The sequence below is a fragment of the Strix aluco genome, chromosome 14, assembly GCF_031877795.1.
Source record: "Strix aluco isolate bStrAlu1 chromosome 14, bStrAlu1.hap1, whole genome shotgun sequence".
Taxonomy (NCBI): Eukaryota; Metazoa; Chordata; class Aves; order Strigiformes; family Strigidae; genus Strix; species Strix aluco.
In genome coordinates, this window is record NC_133944.1 from 18,167,270 (window position 1) to 18,193,149 (window position 25,880).

The window sequence follows — 25,880 nt, forward strand, 5'->3', positions numbered from 1 at the left end:
AAATAAAGTGTGTACCAACTTGCACATGTATTAATCTTTCCCTTAAAGGACCGACCACCTCCAAACTCCTGGAAGAAGATAGAACAATCCAGGGAATATAAAAATGGCAATCAGCTCAGGGAATATCAACTGGAGGGACTTAACTGGCTCCTATTCAACTGGTACAATAGGTATATGCATGGAATGTTTTTTAATGTAAATTTTAAACCATATGGAGTGAATCACTGCTAGTGGAGTTGAACACTGTTTTAACTAAATTCATCTCTGCTTATAGCTAAAAGGGTATATCTGGAAAAAACACATTTTTTTTTCCTTGGTTTTATCTTGTTTTATATAAATTTTTAATATTTATTATTATATATTTTATAATAACAAAAACCAAATCTTAATAAAACTAACCTGACCGAAAATAAATTTTCAGTGGGTATGAGGAAATTAAAACAAAAAGCAACTTACACAAAAGTACAAGCTTTCAGAATTTTTGGAACAACTGGGAAACACTTACATCTTTCAAAATGATTTCTAGAATTAGTATCCATTTCAAAAAATAAAGCTAGTAAATAGTTGTTTTCTACACTGGAAGGTAAAGTTAACTTTTATTCATTAATGCTGTGATGTATTAATGGGAATATATCCACTGTCCAGATTTTTTCCAGAATGATGTATTTTCTCTGTATCTATGTTGGATTTCTATTCATGAATCTTCCTACTTGCTTTATTTCCAAAGTAAGTTGCCTGTCCTTTATAGAGATTATGTCAGCAAGCACACCATTTTACCATAGGATACATTCGTGATCTGCAAAAGAAAATTTTGGTTTAATTCTCAGTGAAGCACGACATAGCTGTGTGAGCATCTGTGCAGACAGAGCGAAGGGCTGGAATGTGTGGCTGAGGGTGAGCACCTAGTGGTACATCATGTCATAATTCGGTTATATACATCCGTCTCAGTTTTGGAAACGAGGGGAAATTTGTCAGTGAGGCTATAATGCACTCCTTTTTGTGTGAGTGTAACTGGGATACTTTCCATCTGAGACTTGTAGGGAATTTTCAGTAATTTCTAGCTGTTTTGTCAAGGTGAGTGTACATGTAGGAAATCTGATTAATTTGAATTCCTTTAATCAGGGCAGATGTAGTCCCAAAATAATACTTCTGGAATATTTTTCTAGGAGAGGCTCATGGAACATTCCATTCTCAGGTTTTTCCAGAGCTAAACATGATTGAAAGCTTGTGGTTTTGTGTACGGAGTTCCTTTTTCACCATAACCAGGGAACATTTGCAAGCATCTTTTACACTGCCGCAATTTTGACTGTTTTAAACTGGTAAACTTGAGCTTTGTTTTTTATAAATTGTCTATTTGAGTAACAGTGTTAGTGTGTGTACTTTCTTTGATGCTAATAACAAATAAATATCTTTTACTTTCAGGCGAAATTGCATTTTAGCGGATGAAATGGGTCTTGGCAAAACCATTCAGTCAATTACATTCCTCTATGAAATCCTCCTGGCTGGAATAAGAGGGCCTTTTCTGATCATAGCTCCGCTTTCCACTATTACAAACTGGGAAAGAGAATTTCGCACGTGGACTGACCTTAATGTTGTAGTGTATCATGGAAGTATGATCAGCAGGCAGATGATTCAGCAGTACGAGATGTACTTCAGGGACTCCCAGGTATTGTAATGTCACTTGTATGCAATAACTTGCCCAAAACCTGTTTCAGGTAGTAGTAATAAAAAGTATACTTAACATTGTGTGTACATATGTCTTAGTGAAAGTCATTTTGCATCCCGTGATATGTTTTTTAAGCTTTTAACTTATCAGAATCTTTACATATGCTTACTGAGTAAATTCTGTGGAAGTGGTTGCAGTAAGATGTATGGCTGTTTCAGTATGCTGAGTAATTTTGCAATTGAATAGCAGTGACACTGATACTTATGGAGATTAAAGTCTACACAGATGGTTGCAGTTGGGTCCTGAATTTGAAGAGCAGTGAGAACAAAAATACAGCTGATTAAGCTCTATATTACCTTTCTGTAGCTATTGATTTCCTTTTCCGAGTGTAAACTAGTTTTGTCTGTGTACAGTTTGCTTTTCTGTCTGAAATACTTCAAATTAAATGATGTGAAAAAATCTTGAAATCTGACTATTTTGAAAGGTTTTTTTTTCCTTTTCTGTATATTCTGCATCAATAAATTTTTTTTTTAAACTATCATGGTATTTCTACAAAATTGGTAAGGCTGAAAACTTTTTTGAAGTAGTGCTAAATACTAAAATGACATCATGTTTCTCTAGTGAGTTATTGTATACTGCCTTATTGAAGGCCTTGCCTATTCTCTTTGTCAGACCCATCGAGTAGAGTAAGATGGATATAAAGTGTTCCTTTAGTTCTCAGGGTGATAATTTCATTACTTACTGTGTTAAATGTATTGCTGCCATATATTTTGATTGATTGACGGTAGGGTTTTTCTTGTCAGTCTTTCAGATTTTCCCAGGGTTAAAAATGTGATCTGCATTATTTTGAAACAATTTTTATTAGATGGTTATATCTGTAATTTAAAAGTGGTTAAATTTTACTGTTCGTTTAGACAATATTGGGTTTGTGGCTATGGATAATTACTCATTAGTATTGATTACAGAGCTACAGAGATGTAATAAATGTGTATGGGATGACAAAACAATTTATAATGTTAAATCTGATGTTTGGCTCTTGATAAAATTTCAGCAACAAAATACTGAAATTGAGTAGATTCGAGGTAACGTAACAAATTTTGTGTGTTGATGATTCCCTAGGGACGTATTGTTCGAGGTACCTACAGATTCCAAGCCATTATCACAACTTTTGAAATGATTCTTGGTGGGTGTCCAGAGTTAAATGCAATTGAATGGCGATGCGTTATTATTGATGAAGCTCACAGACTGAAGAACAAAAATTGCAAACTCTTGGAAGGACTAAAATTAATGAACCTTGTGAGTAACTATATTTAACTTTCTGAGTTTGATTCTAGTTAAGTACAGTAAGATAATAAATCACAAATTTGTTATACCTGCTAAAAAAACCCCTCTCCAGTAGTCTTTCTCAGGAGTTATCTATTCCTGATACTCCTTTCAAATGTGTGTGGTTTTGATAGCTGATGCTCATATGTTTTTCATTAAATAAAATCTGACGAGTTCTAACTAAGCAGAATCTATTTCTGATGCTACTATTCTATAGTTTGTTTTGATTATGGCAAAGATTTAATTTAAAATTTTTCTTATAATAATAAAATAGTTTTTGTACAGTAATTAATGTTTAAAAACCTAAGAAAGTATTTTAAACAAGTTATTTAACAATAAAAACAAGCAAGTAGAATTTAGAACAAAACTGTTGTCCCAAAGTTGAGATTTTATTTGATATAGTGCAAGATTTTAGAAAGCAGATACTACTATGAATCTTGAAGCTTTTGGTGCATTACTACAGGATGCACTACGACTGGTTTTGCATTGGGTTTTTGACTTCATTATTACTTTGAGACATTTGTTGCTACGTGTTCTCAGAAGTCATTTTATTTGCTGATACTTTCATAGTGTGTATTTTCCACACTATGAGAGGATTATACATGTCTGAATATTACAGGCACAAGTTGAACTGTTCAGTCATTTTTTCATTACAGATGCAGGAAGAGAATTTAAAGAAAAGCTAGTAGAAAATACTTGTTCTTTTATAAATCTGTTTATCTGTATTAGCTGTGTACTTAACGGCACACAGACCTGGCATTTTCAGGTTATGACATTCAGACTTAACACAAAAATTTTTGCAAATGTGTGCATGTGAGGTCATGTGAGTTCTGTTTCCTGTTACAGGAGCATAAAGTGCTGTTAACGGGTACCCCACTGCAGAACACAGTAGAAGAATTATTTAGCCTCCTTCATTTCCTTGAACCATTACGATTTCCTGCTGAATCCACATTCATGCAAGAATTTGGAGACCTTAAAACAGAGGAACAGGTATTGCATGTTGAATAAGTTCATTTTGAGCTTCAGTGTGTAAGACTGACTTCCTGGAAGGAAAAACTTTTGTTTTGGTAGTAACTATTATTGCTCCCCACCCTCCCCCTTCAACTCTTCACATATCACCTATGAGTTCATTTGTCATGCAATTTCTCTAAACTGTGCAGACAGTAGAAATCACTTAAAGTATGATATTTTATGTTAAAGATTTATTTTTACTTTTTTGGGTCGATTTTATAAATTTGGCAAGTAAATAGTGAGAATAATAAAACTTGAAGTTTTCTGGCTTTATAGGCAGAGTCTTTGCAAACAAGTGCCAAAAAGTTAATTTTTTTGTTTGCTTTGGAGCACATGAAAAAATTCTTCCATAATTTGGGGTTAAAAGTAAGGCTATATCCTATTTGGCAAATATTTTATATAAGTCTAGGAAAAAAAATTAGTGATGTGGAGTTCAAAAATTTGTCATTACTATTACCTTCTCATGTTCCAACAAACTATTGTGTTTCATTTAGGTTCAGAAACTACAAGCAATCCTGAAACCCATGATGCTCAGACGGTTAAAGGAAGATGTAGAAAAAAAGCTGGCTCCTAAGGAGGAAACTATAATTGAAGTAGAACTAACTAATATTCAGAAGAAGTATTATCGAGCAATTTTGGAGAAAAATTTTGCTTTCTTATCCAAAGGAGCAGGGCAAGCAAATGTACCCAATCTGGTTAACACTATGATGGAACTCAGAAAGTGTTGTAATCACCCTTATCTCATCAAAGGTAAATACATGATAAAGACTAATTTTTTTTTAACTGCTTTTGTACTTTTATTGAAAACATGTAAGAACTTTTGTTGTAATTCTTTGACATTTTCATCAGATTTTCCAAGGATTGGATTAGGTGGAAGCATTTTTTTGATAGATGTAAGGCAAAGTTGTGAGGCAGTTGTGTATTTGAGGCCTGAAATGTGAACTTGGTGTTTTGTAGGATTTCACAGAACATTCAGAAGCAATTATCTCATGGAAGTGTTATATCTCTTTTAAAAGCAGTATAAAGAACTTGTAGAGCTAACTTAAAAAAATTAACACTTTTTGCAAGTGATATGGTTTGTGTCAGTCTTCATTACTTTTCTCTTGCTTGCAAGAAAATACACTTTAAGCCCTTAAAGTTTTTGCTGATTTCAATCACAGTGGGACTTCAGAAAAGGTCTTCAGAATATTGTTTTTGGGACTCATGTTCCATGTTAAAACATCACAGAGACAAAAGGACTTGTGTTTTTTTGGTTGGCATTTTACACAACGCTTGAGAATAAGTTGTATTTTTGGTTTTGCAGTTTGGGGTGGGGAGGGTCACCTCATTCTAGGTGTTTTCTCTGTGGTGTTCTGCTTAAAAACTTAAAACTTGTTTTCAAAGAGCATAGAACTAGATGATCTTGCTAGACTTTAGATCCATCCAGAACTTTGTTCTGTCTCCAGTAGTGGCGAATGGGGATATTTAGAGTACAACCACTGATTGTGATAACTTAGTCTTGTATATACATGGAGATATTTTTGTAGATACACCTAAGAAATACATTCTTTGGTAGGTGCTGAAGAGAAGATCCTTGGAGAGTTTAAAGAAACATATAGCCCAAGTGCTCCTGACTTCCATCTGCAAGCAATGATCCAGTCTGCTGGTAAATTGGTTCTTATTGATAAACTTCTTCCAAAAATGAAAGCAGGAGGCCACAAGGTCCTTATCTTCTCTCAAATGGTGCGCTGCCTTGATATTTTGGAGGATTACCTTATACATAAAAGGTAAGATCCTGCATATTGTCTCCTGTAGTATATTGCTCTCAGTGGGCATATCTTTGAATGTTAGTGCAGGATTAATCATTACAGCATACCAAAGATAAGAATAATTTTTTTTTTTTTGCTAATCACTCTAACTTGCTGTGTTCTGTGATGGTTTATCATTTATTCACTAATAAATTAAAAACTTCAGAGAACAGCTAAAGAGAGGTTGTTGAGTAAACCATGTGCCTTCAGTTTGTTGCTTTTTCTATTAAACATTCTTATATGTACGTACTGTTTATACATAGCCTGTCAGAAACCAAGTTCAAGCTCAGTGTTGCTCATCCAAACCCGAGGAAGCATAGAATGTCTTCTTTATTTACATCGTGTTGAACTTGGACCAGACAGGGGTAATGCAGCTCCTTACTCCCAACAGAGAGTATAAGTACAAAATGGTAATCAACATTATTCATGTAAAAATAAAAATGTGCTTCCTATCTTTCCTAAATTATTACTGCTTTGAATTTTGCAGCAGAACTGAACTGCCAGCCATAAAGCAGCTCCTTAGATCGGCTTTTGCTGTCACGTGTAATAGAACCCTTTGATTATACTGTTGACTCCACGGCAACTAAGAGCTTATTGAAGCATGTGACTAAATACTGTGTATAAAGTCTCAGCACATAAAATCTAACCTGACACTTGGTTACCATCAGTAGTTGCTATGTCAACCTGAAAAAGTATAAAAGGGCATATTTCTGGTTGTTCTAATAGTCCATTTGTTGGACTGTACATACTGCTCTGAAGTGTGTATTTGTCAGTGAACTACATAGTATATAGAGTTAACAAGTTCTTTTTTTTTTAAAAAAAAAAGTAAAAATGTCAAGCCTTCTTGCAGTGGATACTGGAATGTATATTGAAAATCATTAGTAGATTGTACTAATACCTCTTTTTCTGATAATTTTATATAACTTCTGTGCTTTTGTTTTTGCTTCATAAAACTGTATCTATTTAAACTGAGAGCTCAATATTTTGTATGTTTTATTTTAATAGACTAATTTTAACTTCATAAGTAGTACTTACAATCCAGTATGGAAAATACTCCTTTTTCTGTAACGATGTAACATCTACATTAGTGCGTCAAACCTACAGGTAGAATCTTCTGAAACCTGTATAAGCTTGAAACTTACCCTGTGCTACCATTGCACTAGAAATGTTAGAGTGCACACATGATTAGACTTCATACTTAACAGAATTCATGACTGTAGGAGAAGGCTGCCTGCCAAAATGCCTGTGGTCCTGTGGATTATCTGCTGTGCCGTTTTATAGCTGACTGGAAGAAAGATGGTTCTGAGGCTTTTTGATGAGTAGAAACATATTCAGCATCTTACTCCATTTACAATGTACAGAAGTACTTGCTCCCTTTTTAAGCATTTCACTTGATTTCAGAAGTTTCATAGGAGTCTTTGTAATTATCAAAGGTAACAGGATTGACAGTTTTACTTCAGGCTTTTAAATTAGCTGGTTTTAGTTTAGGAAGCCCTGGATTCATTGATGCCTTGATAAAACCTGTTAGAGGTGCTGTCACGTCATTTTACTTCCATTTCTCTTAATCTTCACAGAATCAATGTGCAGTTTGTCCAATGACAGTTCACCAGGTACTGCTTTCTGGTGATTACTTGGTTACCCCTAACATTTTCAGACAATTTGGTATATAATACAAAAGTACACTGTCCTGCTTCTCTGACCCTAGGCAGGAATCCAAGCATAATAGCATGTGAAAAACTTCTAAGTGTCCACACGGGACTTCAGGTTATAGTGTGTTTTAATGCGACTAAGTGCCATGGTAATACATGTTTCTTGGTATGTGTTATCAGGTACTTGCTTTAATGGACAAAGTTCAGGTGGACTTGTCTTAAATTGCTCAGTGTTTGGACTTGCTGGTGTGTATTTGTACTACAGATGTGCAGGTTCTGTTGTGATTCCTGGTTATGTTATCCACTGATAATCAAAGTTAGTTTCTATCACTCTTACTCACTGTACAGAATAAATATGCAAGCGGGAGATCTGTTCTAATCCCCCTTCGAATTACGAAAAATTTTGTAACGGTTTGTGTGCGTGTATCTGTGGCAATTTCCAGATACTTATATGAACGAATTGATGGGCGAGTACGAGGGAATCTCAGACAAGCTGCAATTGACCGGTTCAGCAAACCAGATTCCGATCGCTTTGTCTTCCTTCTGTGCACCAGAGCTGGTGGTTTGGGCATTAACTTGACTGCAGCAGATACATGTATAATTTTTGATTCTGACTGGAATCCTCAAAATGATCTGCAGGTAAATTCCTTTGAGCATAATAGTGAGGCCTAAGAAGTCAAACCTGGTTGATAAAAATTTGGTCACTTTGAACATTGTCAATGTTTTGCACATGCATAATTTTAAAATGTTCAGGTTTTTTTAAGGCATATGTTTAATATTTTTGGAATACTTTCTACTTGGGTAGCAGAGGTCATCTGGGTTTGGCTGGGTTCTAATTTTGTCTTTCAAACTGATTACTCTCTTTAAAAGCACAACACAGGAAAACTAAGTAGTGAGTCGATAAAACTTTTAAGATTTTAATGACTTATGAAACTGGGGATTAGATTTTGCATCTACTGGCCAACATAGTTTATGGAAATAGCTGTTCAGCTAAACAACATCTATAGAAAAGGGTTAATATGTATTAAGAAACAGTGACTTAATCAAATCTAGGATTGGATGCTGAAATTGAATCCGTTCTCAAGTCACAACACCTTTCCCATTTGTATCTGGAGATCAGATAACTTAGGAGCTAGCATGTCTTATCTAGTGTTAATGCAAGAGAAATACCATTCAGTAACATTCAGCACAGAACATTCATCAGCATTTTACTACCTTTCTAAAAATTACTCTGTTTTTAGAGAGTTGTTCACAATGGGGAAAATGTCTGATATCTTCCAATTACTTAAATGTGAATCGACCTCCTTTTTGAGTTCAGACTATTGTTTTTCAGGTTGTGCTACAGCAGAAACCATTTCTATAAAGAATCGTATCTCATTCCCAGATAAGTCTAAAATTTTTACTGCCGTTCTCCCTTCCTTCAAAAGGCTCAAGCCCGTTGTCACAGGATTGGTCAGAACAAAGCAGTGAAGGTCTACAGACTGATAACACGTAACTCGTATGAAAGAGAGATGTTCGACAGAGCAAGCCTGAAACTGGGACTGGATAAGGCTGTCTTACAGAGTATGAGTGGAAGAGAAAACAGTGTTGGTGGTGTACGTAGATTTATTTTTTGAAATTATTTTCCTTTTGCCTTTGTAATCACGTGGGAGCTAAATTAAATTACAGAAGTTACCATGTTTCTGTCATTCTGCATCACTGTCATGTTTTCTGATGTGGAGTAACAACATCGTTGTTACAGTTATATATGTAGTGAGTTACTCCGATAGATCTTTCACTGTTTCTTGCCTCCTAAGGTCAAAGGTAGATAATGTCAAAGTTAAAATAAGGAGAAAAGTCTCCTTTTGTTTCCCTGTATCTTGTTATAATAATATAATTTGTTACTTTAATATGAGATTGGTATCTAGTATTAACAGGTAATTTTTAAAAATTATATTCATCAGTGTTGAGAATACCCAAAACAAAAGACATGTACTTGTAAGAATGTGTACTGTGACCACATAACAAATTATTTTAACTGTCAACTAGACTTTTCTCTTAGTTTTTAATAACCTAGATTTTAAGCTTATAAATTACAAGGCACAGTTAGGTTGCAAAAACATTGGAGAGGGAAAGATAAATAGAAAAGACTTTGGGGCACTTTTTTCTTGACTATCCAAAACCTATTTTATTTACTCAGATCCAACAACTCTCCAAAAAAGAAATAGAAGACTTGCTTCGAAGAGGTGCATACGGTGCCATTATGGATGAAGAAGATGAGGGCTCTAAATTCTGTGAGGAAGACATTGACCAAATTTTGCAGCGTCGTACTAAAACTATCACGATTGAATCGGAAGGAAGGGGCTCCACATTTGCCAAGGTGCAGAAGCAGCAAGGTGTTCTTTGACAGTATAGAGCTGTAAATGTAACTGAATGTTGTAAAGTTTATGCTTTTTTAAAAAAAAATTATGGTTACTTTTATTTAGTGTGTGTGTTTTAGGTACATTTTTTGGGTCCTTACATCGATGTGTTTATATTAATATGTGCACAGAGCAAAATCAGATTTGCACATACAGATTGAGTAAATGCCAGACGCACAAAACATGCTTGAGCAAAGATGAGTAGTAAGGGCGTGCAGCTTTTGAAAAGGCTAGGATTTGTGTGAAATATAATGGACTGCATTAACCAAGAGTATTAAACCAAAATTTAAAAATACATAAGTAAATAATAAAAAAAAAATCAAGCAGTATAACTGAGATGGAAATGTGAGTACTTCATGAATGCAGTTGAGAAAAAAAGCAAAGGAAAAGGAAAAATTTTAGATGTATATTTATTATTTATAATAATAGATGTATATTATTATTTATATAATGTGTATTTATTACTTATAGATATACATTTATTTAGTCTCATATCTTGCTGATTGTGGCTTAAATAAGAAATAGACTTCTAAAGAAGAGATAGTAAGCCAATTAGGAAATATCATCATCACTGTCTTTTTATTAGAAGAGTTAGAAATTTTTATATGTATTTACTCTTTTCCCAAAAGCAGTGTATCAGGGCTTTTAAAATGCCTTCTGAAATTAGGCTTATTCCATGCTCTCAAGCTTTGATTGTTGGTAGTTTAAACACTCCTTTGAAATTTCCCTCAAGCGAGTACTTCTGCGTGAGATGAAATCCCCTAATGCTGATAAGCCTCTTCAAAAGATTCTATTTTCTTCCATTCAAGTAATTTAGATTCAGACTTAGAAGCAGAAGTATCTTGCTGCTTAATATTCTTCTCTCCTGATGGTGCATAAAAGTTCATTAGATTTTTCTGATACATTATGGATCTGTTTAAAAAATTAGGGGGAGGCGAACTTTTGAGTTGCTTTGCGCTGTAAGTAACTCCTAAAGTCTTTAACAGCTGCTTGGGAGGTTTTTGATGGAATAAAGTTATGCAGTCTTCACAGCACTAAGGCATTCAGACTCTACAAACTTTTGATGTATGGTGTTGGTAAGATTTAATTTTCTTTATTACAGGCTAGTTTTGTTGCATCTGGAAACAGGACTGATATTTCATTAGATGATCCCAACTTCTGGCAGAAATGGGCCAAAAAAGCAGAAATAGATATAGATGCTATCAGTGGTAGAGTAAGTACTTCCCTTTTTTTTAATGCATGTTTTTTCAAGTATGTGCTTGCTGTTGAACTCTGAAATGGGATTTCTGATGCTTTTTTGATTAGTATTTCAACAAATCATACTTTCTGTGTGCTGGTTAGTTTGTGCATGGGTAATCAGCCTGCTTTGATAGCTTCAGTATTTCCTAGCTTTCTGCTGTCCCAAAAAAGTTTGGGGATCTTTGTTTTTTGTTGAAGACATGGAAATGGTTGAAAGTGTGTAAGCCCTGTTTCTCTGTTGTAAATCCTGGGCTGGAATCTGCAAATTCTATGACTAAGCATTATATCGGTTTTATAAACTGGACGTTGTGTCCTGTACTTGAACTTGCCATGCAGTTAGTTCTAAAAAGGTTTCAGTGCCCCTTTTTACTCACAGAGACTGCAGTGTAATCTGTGTAAGCATTCAGCTCAGAGGAGGTATTCAGTATTGTTTATAACTAATATACTGGCATCATCGTATGAAACACCTTCTTTGTTGCCTTAAATACCCCTTGCTTTACAGGTTTTTACTGTGAAGTCTTTACAAAATACCTATTAATGACATTAGATAAAAATTGTTGTTTCTGAACTGAAGCCATCTACTTAAGAACAACTTATCAACTGTCTCCCTGATAAGGTTTGTTTGAAATTTTGCAGAACAGCCTGGTTATTGATACCCCCAGAATTAGGAAACAAACACGGCCCTTTAGTGCTACGAAAGATGAGCTGGCTGAGTTGTCTGAAGTGGAGAGCGAGGGTGATGATAAACCAAAACTCCGCAGGCCTTGTGACCGTTCCAATGGATATGGAAGAACAGAGTGTTTTCGGGTGGAAAAAAACTTGCTGGTCTATGGGTATTGTATACATACTACTTCTTTCTAGGAAGTTCTGAAAAAATACTGGTTTTCCAGATACTAAATTGTATCAATGGAATAACTTTTAGATATACTGGAATAATCTGGAGTGTATATATAGAGTTTATTTAGAATATGCATTTATGTGAATTTATCATTCACCCTGTATAAATCTTTCTGACAACTTGCAATTGAAGAAACATTCAAGAGAGGTGAAAACCTTTCTTCAAAGGAGATTATCACCTTTAACATGGGCACTACAATAGTCTCTCTAAATCATTACAGTAAGTGCTGCAGGCAGGCTCAAAACTCTGTGTAAATAAATACCTGAAATAAAGGCTTGGCAGGTGACTTGGTGTTCTTAATTGCAGACCATCTTGCACTTCCATGAGGTGCAAATAGGAACTGAAAAGCTAACCAGTTATTTTAAACATACTTAAATCAGGTTTGTTGATTTGGAAATAAAATCTTTGGTCTTCTCTCACCCACCTTATAAGATAAATGTCTGTTTGCTTAGCAGCATGAGTTCCCATCAGTTTTGTGTCTTAGAAGCCTAAAACAATCATCCATATTTTTTCGTAAACAGGCAAGCTGTGTTAAAAGCTCTGTTTTAAACAGATGGAGTTCTGTTGCAAATGTTACTTTCATATTTCCACTCAGTAACTTAAGCTGAAGGAAACAAGTGGAAATCTATATATTTTACAGAGAAATTCCCTTTTGTAACAGAAATCTACAGGCTACCCATGTGTTTCACCTCAAAGTGCTGATTTGTGTTTCGCTTTGGACTAGGTGGGGTCGATGGAGGGAAATTTTGTCACATGGTCGCTTCAAGAGACAGCTGAATGAACAGGATGTGGAGATAATTTGCCGAGCTCTATTAGCCTATTGTCTTGTTCACTACAGAGGGGATGAGAAAATAAAAAGTTTTATATGGGATCTCATTACCCCAACAGAGGATGGGCAAACACGAGAGTTACAGAATCATCTTGGTAAGGACTTACGTGTTTCTGCAGTTAAATAGCTTCTTACACGGATGCCTGTGGTACTGGGATAAAAACAGCTAAAAACTCTCTCTGAATGTGTCCTACTTGAAGTAAATGGAATTTATTCCAGATATGCAATTCAATTGATGGGAAAAGGAGTGTCATTTCTGCTTTGCTTTGTATTTGATGGCTTACCCAAATGGATTGGTATACTCTGTGTAAGCTTTCTTTTCATTTCAGTTTGTAAGAACCTATTCTGTTTCATAGCAGGTGACAGCACACTCTCCTTTCGCTCCCCCTCTCCTGCTTTGTCCTTAGCTGGTGAAATGTACTCCAGAGATGCTTAAGAGACAAAAGAGAAAAAACCTCATATCCAGAGGCTGTGATGCTAGTATTTTTTCTGTACTGCAGGTCACAATACTGGTATAGGATATAGGAACTATAAGTATGGTGGAATCTGTACCTACCTGTTGCTGTTACTGTATTATATTTTAAATTATGTAGGCTTATCAGCCCCTGTGCCTAGAGGAAGAAAAGGAAAGAAAGTGAAAACCCAGGCTAGCACTTTTGATATACACAAAGCAGAATGGCTTCGAAAATACAATCCAGAACATCTGTTGCAAGATGAAGGATACAAAAAGCACATAAAACACCACTGCAACAAGTAAGCAGTAGCTGACATGTGAATGTCTTTCACTGTTTATGTAAAGATTTTTTTTTCTTCTAGTTCCTCGTTGTCTATGAAGACTTTAAAATAGTTGTGGCACTATGAAGAAACAAGTTTTAATCGTGTTAGCTTGACTAGAATAAACAGGTTACAGTGCATTAGGAGGTGAACCGAGTATTTCACATTTAAAATAATGCTGTTGTCATTTTTAAAGAAACTGTATGTTTGTGTCTGTACAGAGAAAGAGAGATCGATCTTGCTAGCATGTTTGGGGAGCCTTGTAGCAGCCAAAGGACTAAAGGGTTTGGGAGTGTTTAGTAGAGAAACTGAAAGCACTAAAGTTGTTCTCGTCGATCTTACATGCTGTTTACCTGTCATGATTTCTAGGCTTCTGAGCATCTGAGCTACTAGCTTGTTGAAAGCTCGTTCATCGCTATAAATTACAGCTATTATAACTAATTTAGATAAATCATTTTTCTGTAGCAAAACTTGTTATACTCTGCTTGAAAACTTCATACAGCTGTAGTCAAGAATTGAGATAAAGCATGGAGAAGCCATTAGGGTCATGCACCAAATTTGTAGTGCGAAGGGATGAAAAGGTGGTGTGGAAGATGTTCATTTTCAGCCTGCATGATTCTTTCTGAGGGCATCTTCGAAGTATGAAAAGGGAAATAGCAGTTTGTTCTTAGCAGTATTTTATGAATCAAGGGCGGAGTGTTCTGCTAGTCTTAGTCTTTGTCTAGGATTTGAAAGAATTTTTGCAATAAAACAATTTGTAGAAGTGATTGCAATAAAAAGTGTTAGGTGACCTAAATTGGAGGTTATCTCCTTATAACTGAAGAAAGTATGTTTTAGGAAAAATGACTTGAAAGCTTTGTGATATTACAAAAGACAAAACAGCTATTGAAAGGTTTTAGAGTGCTAATATTTGTATTTCTCTTTTTCTTTGTTTAGGGTCTTGCTTCGAGTAAGAATGCTGTATTACTTAAAACAAGAAGTCATTGGTAACGAATTCCAAAAGGTGTTTGATGGAATTGATGCCAGGTGAACTATAGAGAGGTTTTTTGCTAGTTTATTTTAAATGCAAACTATCAAATGAGAGTTCATAAATCTTCCTAGACTTAAATAAGAAATATTAAAACTAAATATTTGTATCCTTAGACTGTGAGAAAAATGTTTTTGTTTACTCTTTACTAAAGACTTTGTATCAACTTGATGTGAGGAAGTCTTGATTCTTATTTATGAGTCATTCAGAAAGCTGTTATAAATATTTGTGGAAGAGCAGTCCATCTCATGCTGTTAAACACAAAAGTAGATGATCCTTGCTAAATTTTGCAAGCACAAACTGCTAGGAATTGGCAGAGTTTACTGAAAGAGGAAGAATATTGTATGCTGGTTCTGCTTTCATATTCTTTCCCTGGTAGTGGTCTCTGTCACGTTCAAAATATTAAGCTGTCTGGGTGTTTTGTATTGCTGGTTTTAGGGTCTTACTGAATGCAGAGGTGAAAAATTGTATGCCTCAGTTTCTTTAGGTTGTCAAATTATTCTTAATGATGAATTACTATTGTATTGCATAGCTTATGTAACTTATTAGCATAACAATCCACTTTTTAACTGTTATATGCTATTAAATAGCAAAAATTAAACATTTCAGTCCTAGGATTCTTTACAACCTTCGAAGTAATCTTTGAATTAGTTTGTTGGACATAGAATGTATATGTGTGCTTGAAGAGACAAATTTAAAAATCCCACATAAAGTATAAATGTACAAAGAGAAAATAAAAAAAAAAAAATTCTTCCTCTGAATATTACTGATGTTGGTGATTCTCCTTAGTGAAATTGATGTTTGGGTCCCTGAGCCAGATCACTCTGAAGTTCCTGCAGAGTGGTGGGATGCAGATGCAGATAAATCTCTTCTAATTGGAGTTTTTAAACATGGTGAGTAATATGGATGACTATGTATGTACTTCCCCACTCCTCAATATAAACACCCTACACTCAATTATTTTAAAGTTTATTCTGCAAGTTGAATTTGGGCCACTTATTGTTTCCTCTATAGGCTATGAAAAATACAACACTATCAGAGCAGACCCAGCCCTGTGCTTCTTGGAAAGGGTTGGCAAGCCAGATGAAAAAGCAGTTGCTGCCGAACAGAGAGCAAATGATTATATTGATGGGTATGAGCACATGAAAATGGGCATGAATGTTTTGGGGCCTAAAAGTAAATGAGACTGAGTTTATATGTTGTACTTTATTCTCTTCTTAACTGGTTTTATGTGAGTTTGATGTTATTGTTGTGAAGAATACCACTTCAATTTTACTCCCACAGACTGAAAAAAGTTAGGAACAGTGTAAGAGAACCATTGAAGTTTGGAATTTCACAGTTAAAGGAAAAATGCAGCAACTTGTTAACAAAGACTCTAACTTGTGTTGCAGTATCAGAAATATTACTTAGATACTGAAGTGCAAAAGCCTTCGGAGGCAAAGTGCTACAGACCTATTTAATTTGATTTCAGGTCAGCTTGGTGTAGTAGTCTTGTCTATCTAACCAGTGACCCCAGTAGATTGATTTGGGTATCACTGGTAACGGCTGAAAGGGAGAACTGCTTTTATTCATTGCTTCATAGGTGAGGTTAGCAGCTGTGGTCATGAAGAACATCTTTGAATGAGATAGTGAATTGAGGGGGGGGGAAGATTCAAGCCAAAGCTACCATGATATATTTTCCTCATTTCAAGAATAAAATTAAATACACTATATCTAACTAAATTTAGATGAGTTTTGCTTAATTGAAAAGAGTGTAAGGACTTCTAAAATATTACTAAGATGTGTCCCTTTGTGTTGAAATTTTAACAGGGATGTAGAAGATCCAGAATATAAACCAGCACCAGCAATGTTTAAAGATGACATAGAGGTATAGTGGGAACCTATTAATAGCTCCCTTTAACATATTTAGAATGTAATACTTCTACCTTTTCATTGAGCAAATTATTATGTTTTTCTATATGTCTCTAAATGGCTATAACTTACTCCGTGTGTATCTGCAGCTGTGTGGGTGAGGGGCAATGAGAGGGAACTGTTACATAATTCTGTTGTATGCCTTGTTAGCCATTTGTCCAACATACGTGTTATACTCTTGTTCTTTTTCATATTCATAAACTGCTTGCAAGATGTAAGTTTAGCCTGAATCTCTGGAGAGGGCTACATTTTAACTTCTGCTTCATTTCTGTTTTTCTACAGGATGATGTTTCATCCCCAGGTGATCTAGTAATAGCAGATGGAGGTAAATATGTAAAACTTCAAATCCTAGCCAATTCAATCTATCTTGAATTGTTTAATTCTCCTAACTCTTAGCTGAAATGTGTTCAGATTGCCTAGTGTAGAACCATAGGCCCCAGCAGTGATTAACTTCTTTATTTTTCCTGTGACTTGATTTTAATATAGATGGACAAATGATGGAAGGAGACAAAATCTATTGGCCCACTCAGTCTGCCTTAACAACACGTCTTCGTCGTCTAATAACAGCTTATCAGCGAACGAGTAAAAATAGGCAGGCCCAGCAGATCCAGCCAGCATTCCCAATACAAACTAGTATGATGCAGCCTCCCTATGAAGAAGCTGCTCTAAATCCAAAGATGGCTGCTAAGATTGAAAGACAGCAAAGGTATGTGCAGCATGCAAATACACATTTTTAATACATCCTCATGTAAAAAATATGGAAGAAATAATAATCGCTAGCTGCATGAAATTGTGAAGAAAATAACAGAATATCCAAATTTTTTCTTGCTGATCAAGATGGACAAGAAGAGAAGAAGCTGACTTCTACAGAGTTGTGTCCACATTTGGAGTGGTGTTTGATCCTGAAAGGGGACGATTTGATTGGACCAAATTTAGAGCAATGGCTAGACTGCATAAGAAAACTGATGAGAGCTTAGAGAAGTACTTGTATGCATTTATGTCAATGTGCCGGAGAGTCTGTCGTCTCCCCTCAAAAGAAGGTGGGTGTATATATTTTTACTTCTAGTTTTATCTTTCCTTTCTGTCGCCAGTGCTCATCTTGAAAAGGTTTTTCTTTGATGTGTTCAAAAATAAAAATGGGGGAGAAGGAAATAAGGAAACAGGTTAAGTGTAAAATTGAAAGCTTATAATGGGGAGACATCTATTGACTGATTAAAGCCATCTACTTCTAGTATTGATTTGCAGTGGGGTTTGGGGGTTTTTTTGGTCAGATTCTCATCTTTGTTTTGTTTTAATACAGAACTCGTAGATCCAAACATTTTTATACAACCAATTACAGAGGAGCGTGCTTCCCGGACTTTATATCGCATTGAACTCCTAAGGAAAGTACGAGAACAGGCTCTCAGGCACCCACAGTTGTTTGAACGACTAAAGCTATGCCAGCCAAACCCAGACTTACCTGTCTGGTGGGAGTGTGGGACTCATGACAGGGATTTACTTATTGGAGCTGCTAAACATGGAGTTAGCAGGACAGATTATCATATTCTTCGTGATCCTGAACTGTCATTTATGTCTGCCCAGAGGAACTATAATCAAAATAAAGTGGCACTCTCAAGGACTTCTACTCCACTCTTGCATCAGTACCAGATGGCATTATCTGCTTCTCCTCTTACACCTCAGTCAAGATTGTCAGATGCTAAAGTGAATGCTTTTGAGGACATAAAAGCTAAAAATGAAAATCTGAAAGAGGACCCTCAGTCTTCTGAAGAGGAATCTATGTCTACAGAGGAGACGCAGACAGTAATGAAATCGGAAGCTTTGAGTCCAAAAAATGGCACACCAATACAAAATACAGACCACAAACCTAGCGTGAAGACTGAAACAGACAGGCGCATGGTGGCAGCAAGGACAGAGCCTCTAACTCCAAACCCAGCTTCCAAAAAACAGAGAGTCAGCAAAAGGGGATCTGACTCTAGCTCTGACTCAGACTCTGACTCAGATAGATCATCCTGTTCTTCCAGGTCGTCGTCTTCATCCTCTTCGTCTTCCTCATCTTGTTCACACTCTCGATCAGGCTCTAGCTCTTCATCATCTTCATCTTGTTCTTCAGCATCATCATCCTCCTCCTCCTCATCCTCATCATCGTCGTCGTCGTCATCATCATCATCTGAAGAGAGTGATAGCGATGAAGAGGAGGCACAGAAACGTGGTATGTGTGTAGTCTTGTTTCTGCAGTATAACTCTTACACTGAATAAGTTTATTCTTAATGAGAAAATGTCTAAAAAAGGATATTAAATCCCACAGAAGTAAACTTAAATAAACATATTTTCTTGATTCTGCAAGTGAGTTGGAAGAATTTCAGGGATACAGCATTTTCTTTGCTTCATATCAGTGCAGGATGAGGTACTTAAGATTTGTTGACTGATTCCCTAAGCAAGCTTACTGTGCATATGGTTCACGTGTGGGAGGAGCACTGAATGGCTAATGTTTTCTGGAAATATATATTGTGTGTGTATGCCCTACTACTGTTTCTTTTTCATCCTAAATATAGAGATTCCCTGTTTGTTTTTTCCGCTCTTGCTCACCTGTCTTTGTAGCTTCTTCACTGTGCTTTCATCAAATCTGCAAGCTTCCTCCTGTTCAAGCTGTAGAGTAATGTAAGCTGCTTTTGCTTGTGAACTGGAGGTGGCCAGGCAGTGTACTTGCATTGAAAATTTTCAGACACTTAATGTGTATCTGCGTAGGAAAGACTGAGGCAATTATAGAGCAGAGGACCAAATAGCCCAGAGATACTTTTGAAAGCTTCAAAGTAGAAGCAAAATCCTCTGATCAGTGATTTAAATTTTTTTAATAAACCAACCAGTTGTTATTTAATACATTCCTTTATTTTGGTACTATGAGGTGTTCGCTACTCTTGCCCCATTGAAACTCAGACCATGAAAATAATTCTCTACTGTGTGATAACAAATGGTAATAGAACAAGGAAGAGGATGAAGTTAGGCAGTGGGATTACAGCATACGTAAATAAGCTGTTTTTTCTCCCAGTATGTCAGGGAAAAGGGCACTGCATTAATCAGATGGATCTTCTTGTCTGGAAATTCCAAATGGAAACCACAGGGTTAATTTACTGGGAAAATGATTACTGGGCAAGTAAAATGCTGCTTAAAATGATTAAGACGCTGCTGCCTTGTAGCAGTGGAAGGACATTTTCCGAGGAAACAGTTGTATGCAAACATTAAAACAGTGAAAGAAAAGGGATACTTATATGACATAAATATTTATATTTAGATGGTGGATACTATAACATGTGCTGCAAGTCCAAATATTAGGCTTGCTTTCTGCCAGCTCAGTCTGTTCAGGCAAGTAATTGTGCCATCCTCAGATTGCAAAATCTCCTAAATCAATCAGCCTTTCCTTTTGTGACTATTTTGCTGTAAATTGGTGTTGAAGAGATCGGTAAATGCTGGAAAATTCTCTTAACTTCATCTGCATTTCGATTTTAAGCCCAGGTTTTATTTCATATGTTGTACAGTGATCATGGAACTTTGACATACTTTTCGTATTTGAAACAAGTTTTAAGGGAGAGCTAAATTGTATCAGATGACTACATACATAGCTTTTTTTTAAGGACAAATTTGAGTTCTGTAGAATTGTCCCTTAATTCCCTTACTCATTGTAGTATGTACCTTCTCAGGCAGCACTTTTTGTGTATTTTCAGACTTTTTCCCTATGCCATAGTGAAACTTAACATTGTTCTCTGGATGGAGGCAAAAGACAAAATAATAAGAGAAGTATAAGAAAGTCAGAGGACACACTGGAAAGATACTAGGAAAATATCCGCTGTGATTAAAATGTTAAAAATTAAATTATGCAGATACATATGTTCAAGATGTGGAACATTTAGCATTCTGTCCAGTAAATGAAATGGAGTGGTTTTTTAAAGTAGTATCCCAATAGATTTGCCTTGTTCTGGTGATAGACACCTGTCGTTTCGATTTCATTCTGCACTTCAGTGCATGTTGGCTTACAAAAGAAATATGTTAAAATAAGTAAGGACTGTCTATCAGATTACTCTGAAGCATGTCTGTTTTCAAATATCTGTTTGACACGTTAAGCTCTTGAAATGTTAACAGGAATATGTGTGGAGTTTACGTGCCTAAAAAAGGATCCACAGTCATCCTGAAAAAGCTAACATTAATTCTTCAGTTTAACTTTGTGTTTGGATTTTCGCTGAACATTGTTCTGTGTGTGTTGTTCACCTGAACCTCTTACAATGAGCGTTTAACCTCTTTACGGCATCAAATGACTTTAGTGGTTTTATTTAGCAGAAGGAACCCCGCATATAAAAGCATATGATGAAGAGAGTGTGGCCTCTCTGAGTACAACACAAGATGAGACGCAAGACAGTTTCCAGATGAACAATGGGACACCAAATTCCAGTTATCTCCTACAAGGTGGATACATGTTGGCTGCATCCTACTGGCCAAAGGCAAGTTTATAGTACTGCTTTGAAAACCAGGGTTGTAGGGGAAGGTGGGCTGTGACATTTGTATTGAATTAAATATGTTAAAACCATACCACTGAGTTGTGGGGAGGTCTCGGAAAAAACAGAATTTTGTTCGTGGTAAATTATAGTAAAATAATGACAAAGCATTTTATACATCAGTTTTATAGCTGTATCTGGAAAAGAGAGAATGTTCACACAGGAAACAAAACTTTATAAAGGAAGCATATTTAAGGTGAAGATGAGATAATTTATCAGGTATCTGGATGATCTTAAGTCCGTGAGAGGAATTGTTTAGAGTAGTCCAAAAGAATGTAAAAAATGAAACAGAGCAAGAAATCAGTTAAGCTAAATATTCAAAAAACTTTTTTGGTAGTAGTAGGACTCTTTCAGCTACATGGCAGAATCCTAGATCATGTTAAAGTATAGGCTGGCTGAAGCACTGGTGTAATACAACTTCTGTGTTAAAATGTAACTGTGTGATTCCCTATGTGAATTAGTGAATTTAGTGAAATTCTAAAGTATACCTTGAAAAGATACTAAGTAACTGGAAATTCATAGAATCATAGAACGGTTTGGGTTGGAAGGGACCTTAAAGATCCTCTAGTTCCAACCCCCCTGCCATGGGCAGGGACACCTCCCACTAGACCAGGTTGCTCAAAGCCCCGTCCAACCTGGCCTTGAACACTGCCAGGGAGGGGGCAGCCACAGCTTCTCTGGGCAACCTGTGCCAGTGTCTCACCACCCAAATTCACCTTCTTTGAATTAAATACTGAATATTTTTAAGCTCTTCAGCCATATCTGGATTTCTATGGCTGCCATAGCTTGGAAGAAGCAGTTTCTCACACTTTAATTACTAGCTTTACTAAGAAGATGAAGCAAAAATTGTGAATTGCTGGAATGCCTGTTCACTACATAAACTTTAACTGTGATATATTTTTGGATAGGTTTCTTTCTGTTGTATAATGAAAATGAGATTGACTTGGATGTTTTCTGCATTTGAAAAATCTACTTGCTTTTATAGTCAGTGTTACGCTTACAGATTTCAGTGTGTGACTTTTTTTAAGTGTGGGAAAGCCTGTGTGATGCTTTGTGACAGATTTTTTTGATGCTTATGTTTTCCAGTAGTTCTAAAGAAATGTTTTAGCATGTTTAGTGTGTTGCTAGGCATATGCTATATAAAAAAAATACACTGGCATTTTAATAAAAAAACATAATTTCAAAATCTTCTGTGGAATAGACATGAGTTGCAAATCAGCTTGAAAATTCAGATCACGAGCTTGTAATGAAGGAAAAGTTTCCAGGTCAAGCAGTTGAGGAAAGTTTGAAAAGGAAAACAACACAGGAGACACAAAAAGGGTGAAGAAACAGAAAAAATAGATGTGGGATCTGAACTTCAGGAGCTTTTAGTTGTTACATTTGCTCCTGGAAGATGCATTCAAATATAAATACTAGTTTTCATAATTTTTGAACCTTCAATTTGAGAAGGGGAGCATAACTTCCATGTCACAGGTGCTTTGCAAATTGTGAAAAGTGACATTCAGAGTGTACAAAATCAAGCTTTTTTTACAAGTTGGCAAAAAAATGTTTGCTTACAGAACAGGTGATTTTAGCATTCACATTTTTTATTTGACAAAGAACTGCCTTCTGAAATCATCAGAAAACCTGGTAGTTGCTGGAGCTTGCATGTACTTAGCTGAGTTTATTGGACTCACTATTTTTTATGCAGGTGTGTGAAGTCAAATCTGTGTTTGATGTCTAAAGAATGTGAATGAGGAATAATATGGTTTCAAAAGCTAAAATGAGATGTGAATAAAAGTCTGTCGATTTAGTTTTATAGATGCTGTTTGTCAGATATGTTATGGTGCTGCTCAAAGGTTCAGACCCTGCTACCAATGAGTCAAAGCCAGACCTACAAATACTACTTTGGTAGTTACCATATCTTTCCTTTAAAAATCAGAGAGATACTGTGTTTCAAGCATTTGCAGGCCCCAGACCCTGTATAGATGAGAGAGATTGCATATTTGTTTACAGGCGGTGGAATTAAGCTCAGAGGTGGTTTTCACAAACTTTTACAGGGAACCGGTACAAATCTAGGAACTTAGAAATCTTTTAAGTCCAAGTCCAGTGATTAAAAATGTTGTCATTTCTCTTCTTCTTAGAATTAGAAGATAATACATAAATGTAATGTGTACAGTGGTGGTAAGGATTACTCTTATAAAAATATTTTCTCTGCTTTTCAGGATCGAGTTATGATTAATCGACTTGACAGTATTTGTCAAACAGTGTTGAAAGGTAAATGGCCTTCAGCAAGAAGGAGCTATGACAGCAATACGGTGGCATCTTTCTACACAACCAAACTTCTGGATAGCCCAGGTGCAGCTGCAGATTACAGTGAGCCCAGTGCACCAACACCCCCTCTTGCAGGTGTTAAGGAAGAATATGATCAATCACCACAGATGTCAAAGGTGAAGAAGCATGTACGAGAAAAGGAGTTTACAGTGAAAATCAATGACGTATGTTTATTTTTATTGCCCTAGGACCTGATTGCGATTGCGGTGTGCGGCATGCTTTACCTGCAAGTGGCTGCCTGCTCTCACTCTCACTTCCTTCACACACTTGTTTGTGGGTATTTGGGTCTGCTGCTTCTGGGCATTGAGTGTTTGGGGTTTGGGTTTGGTTTTTTTGGGGGGTGGTGTTTCTTCGTTTTTATTTTGTTCTAAATTTGCATAAGCCACTGGAAGGAATCATTGTTATTTCTCTCCCTGAATTGAAATTTTGCCGTTCTGGTGCTTCCTCAGACAGCCTGTTTCATGCTGTTTCTAAGAAATCTGGTTAGTAGAAAAAGATATTTCTGTTGTTTGGCTTTTTTTAAACATTTCAGCATGTCCTATCCAGCAAGCACTTTCATGCCTTTTTAAGAGGACTATAGGTAAATTTCCCAGTTTAAATGCAGGCTAGAAGCTTCAAACATTTTTCTTACTGTAGTTTGAGACTGTAGCACATAAAAATGTATGAAATTTTCCATTTCCTCTTGTAATTGGGTTTGGCATTTCTTTAGGACTGGATTAGGGGGGTAGGCAGCTGTTCAGTGTCTGGCTTTTTCAGTTAAGAGAATAGATAATTTAAAATTTATATTCATAGAAGCAATTCCATGAAATTTCTGTTCAGATCTGTTTTTTACATGGAGAAGAAGCAAGACTTGTTTCAAGGTCTAATACAATGTTTTCATTCTTCCTCAACTCTTCTGGAGTAACTGTTTGTATGTGAGAATCCTGATTATGAAGTAGTCATTTCTGCTTCAGAAGAGACTCTTCTAACCCTGGCATTTATTTAACAGGAAGGTGGTTTGAAATTGACTTTTCAGAAGCAGGGACTGTCTCAGAAAAGGCCATTTGAAAGCGAGGAAGGTGCATTGGGACAGCAGCAATACCTGGCTCGGCTACGTGAACTCCAGAATGCTTCAGAAACCAGCCTTGTCAACTTCCCAAAATCACTTCCCAAATCAGGTATGTAAAATGTTAGAGGGCATAAGGGTTAGTATTAAATCTTACCTTCTGGGTTCTCCCGTCAATCTCCATGTATAGGCAGTGGAGAGAGATGTTTGCAATGTTATCTCTTCTAAACTGCGGCCTGGAGGAATTCTCTCCAGTGTGTTAGGGAAACTGGGCACCTGCGTTGAGGCATGAGGTTGGACCACATGAATACTCTCTCACAGTGTCAATTCCTGTAATGTCCATTTATTAGAAAGATGCCATTATACATTGTAAACACCCTCACAAGAAGATTTTCATAATTGTAAAGTGCATCACTCTACGCTGGCAGTAATCAGTTTAACTCAGAACTTATTGTAGTTAGTTTGTAAGTAAAGATGAAGAGTTCTAGATTTATACCTGTATCAATTTGCATTCTTTGTATTCTTTCCTGTGTCTCAAGTAAAGAAACAGTGTAGGACAATAGTCTAGAACCAATTTCTGGCTTATAGCTGAAAACTTACAGCTTATTTTCACAAAAAATAACAGTAGGTGTACACTGACAAATAAAAACGAGCCTAAAGTAAGCAGTTAAAATTTTGATTAAAATATTTGAAATTATTAGAATTGGGTGCTTGATTTAGGCCAGCATCTGATTAACATGGATGAGAACATTTCCTTTAAAAAAATACTACCCTTCACTTGCATTTTGTACTTTCTTGTTCTTTTGCAACATACCATTAAGGTCTTGTTACAAACATTGATTTAGGGATGTCTACCTCTCCATGTGTGTGATGTCAGTGGTTTTTAACAGCTCTCCTCCTTATACAGATTGATTTGGTGGGGGTAAGGGACAGTAATAGGAAACTTTCAAAGCAGAATGGCTTTTCAGAGCCTGATACTAGTAGTGTTTTAAACAGTCATAAAACAAAAGGCAATTCCTATTAGATATTACATGTAAAAATTACATGCACTTGCACTATTTCCAGTAATTTTATTTCCTGTTTTTATTCAGACATGTTTCTTGTTATAAACGGCTCAAGCATCTGACACTGATTTTATTGCATCATTAATTAGGTACTTCCAGTCACTTAACAGCCAGTGCCAATGGAGTCATAGTTGATAGTCAGCCTGTAGTCAAAAAGAGAAGAGGAAGAAGGAAGAATGTGGAGGGAGTTGATGTCCTCTTTATAAATAGAAATAAACAGCCTAATCATGTAAGTAAACTTTTTGCATCCAAAAATAAGGTCCAAAATACAGTTAATCCCTTAACTGAGCATAACTAGTTATCAACATAAAACAAAAACTTTACTCAAAACTATTGGGTTTTGTTTTTTTCTGAAATTGTTCACTGATAGTTTACAACTACGCAAATGAGAACTGGTAGAG

At 36.0% G+C, this 25,880-nt stretch overlaps 1 protein-coding gene across 7 annotated transcripts in view; it reads left to right on the forward strand.

Moving 5' to 3' along the window:
* CHD9 (chromodomain helicase DNA binding protein 9) overlaps positions 1-25,880 on the forward strand; it is a 97,193-nt gene that overhangs the window by 62,424 nt on the left and 8,889 nt on the right. For 4 of the 7 annotated variants that reach the window (XM_074839890.1, XM_074839889.1, XM_074839892.1 and 1 more), the window contains 25 exons: positions 49-170; positions 1,423-1,666; positions 2,786-2,962; positions 3,836-3,979; positions 4,495-4,750; positions 5,556-5,766; positions 7,880-8,075; positions 8,864-9,031; positions 9,616-9,795; positions 10,938-11,048; positions 11,711-11,907; positions 12,697-12,896; positions 13,395-13,554; positions 14,512-14,601; positions 15,392-15,495; positions 15,617-15,734; positions 16,412-16,469; positions 16,796-16,838; positions 17,000-17,219; positions 17,351-17,553; positions 17,814-18,722; positions 20,840-21,003; positions 23,262-23,534; positions 24,359-24,527; positions 25,569-25,708. In XM_074839890.1, coding sequence (XP_074695991.1) covers positions 49-170; positions 1,423-1,666; positions 2,786-2,962; positions 3,836-3,979; positions 4,495-4,750; positions 5,556-5,766; positions 7,880-8,075; positions 8,864-9,031; positions 9,616-9,795; positions 10,938-11,048; positions 11,711-11,907; positions 12,697-12,896; positions 13,395-13,554; positions 14,512-14,601; positions 15,392-15,495; positions 15,617-15,734; positions 16,412-16,469; positions 16,796-16,838; positions 17,000-17,219; positions 17,351-17,553; positions 17,814-18,722; positions 20,840-21,003; positions 23,262-23,534; positions 24,359-24,527; positions 25,569-25,708 — 4,857 coding nt within the window. Of the gene's footprint in view, positions 1-48; positions 171-1,422; positions 1,667-2,785; positions 2,963-3,835; positions 3,980-4,494; positions 4,751-5,555; positions 5,767-7,879; positions 8,076-8,863; positions 9,032-9,615; positions 9,796-10,937; positions 11,049-11,710; positions 11,908-12,696; positions 12,897-13,394; positions 13,555-14,511; positions 14,602-15,391; positions 15,496-15,616; positions 15,735-16,411; positions 16,470-16,795; positions 16,839-16,999; positions 17,220-17,350; positions 17,554-17,813; positions 18,723-20,839; positions 21,004-23,261; positions 23,644-24,358; positions 24,528-25,568; positions 25,709-25,880 lie in introns of those variants that run through there. The other 3 variants (XM_074839894.1, XM_074839893.1, XR_012625127.1) reach the window with 3 other exon arrangements.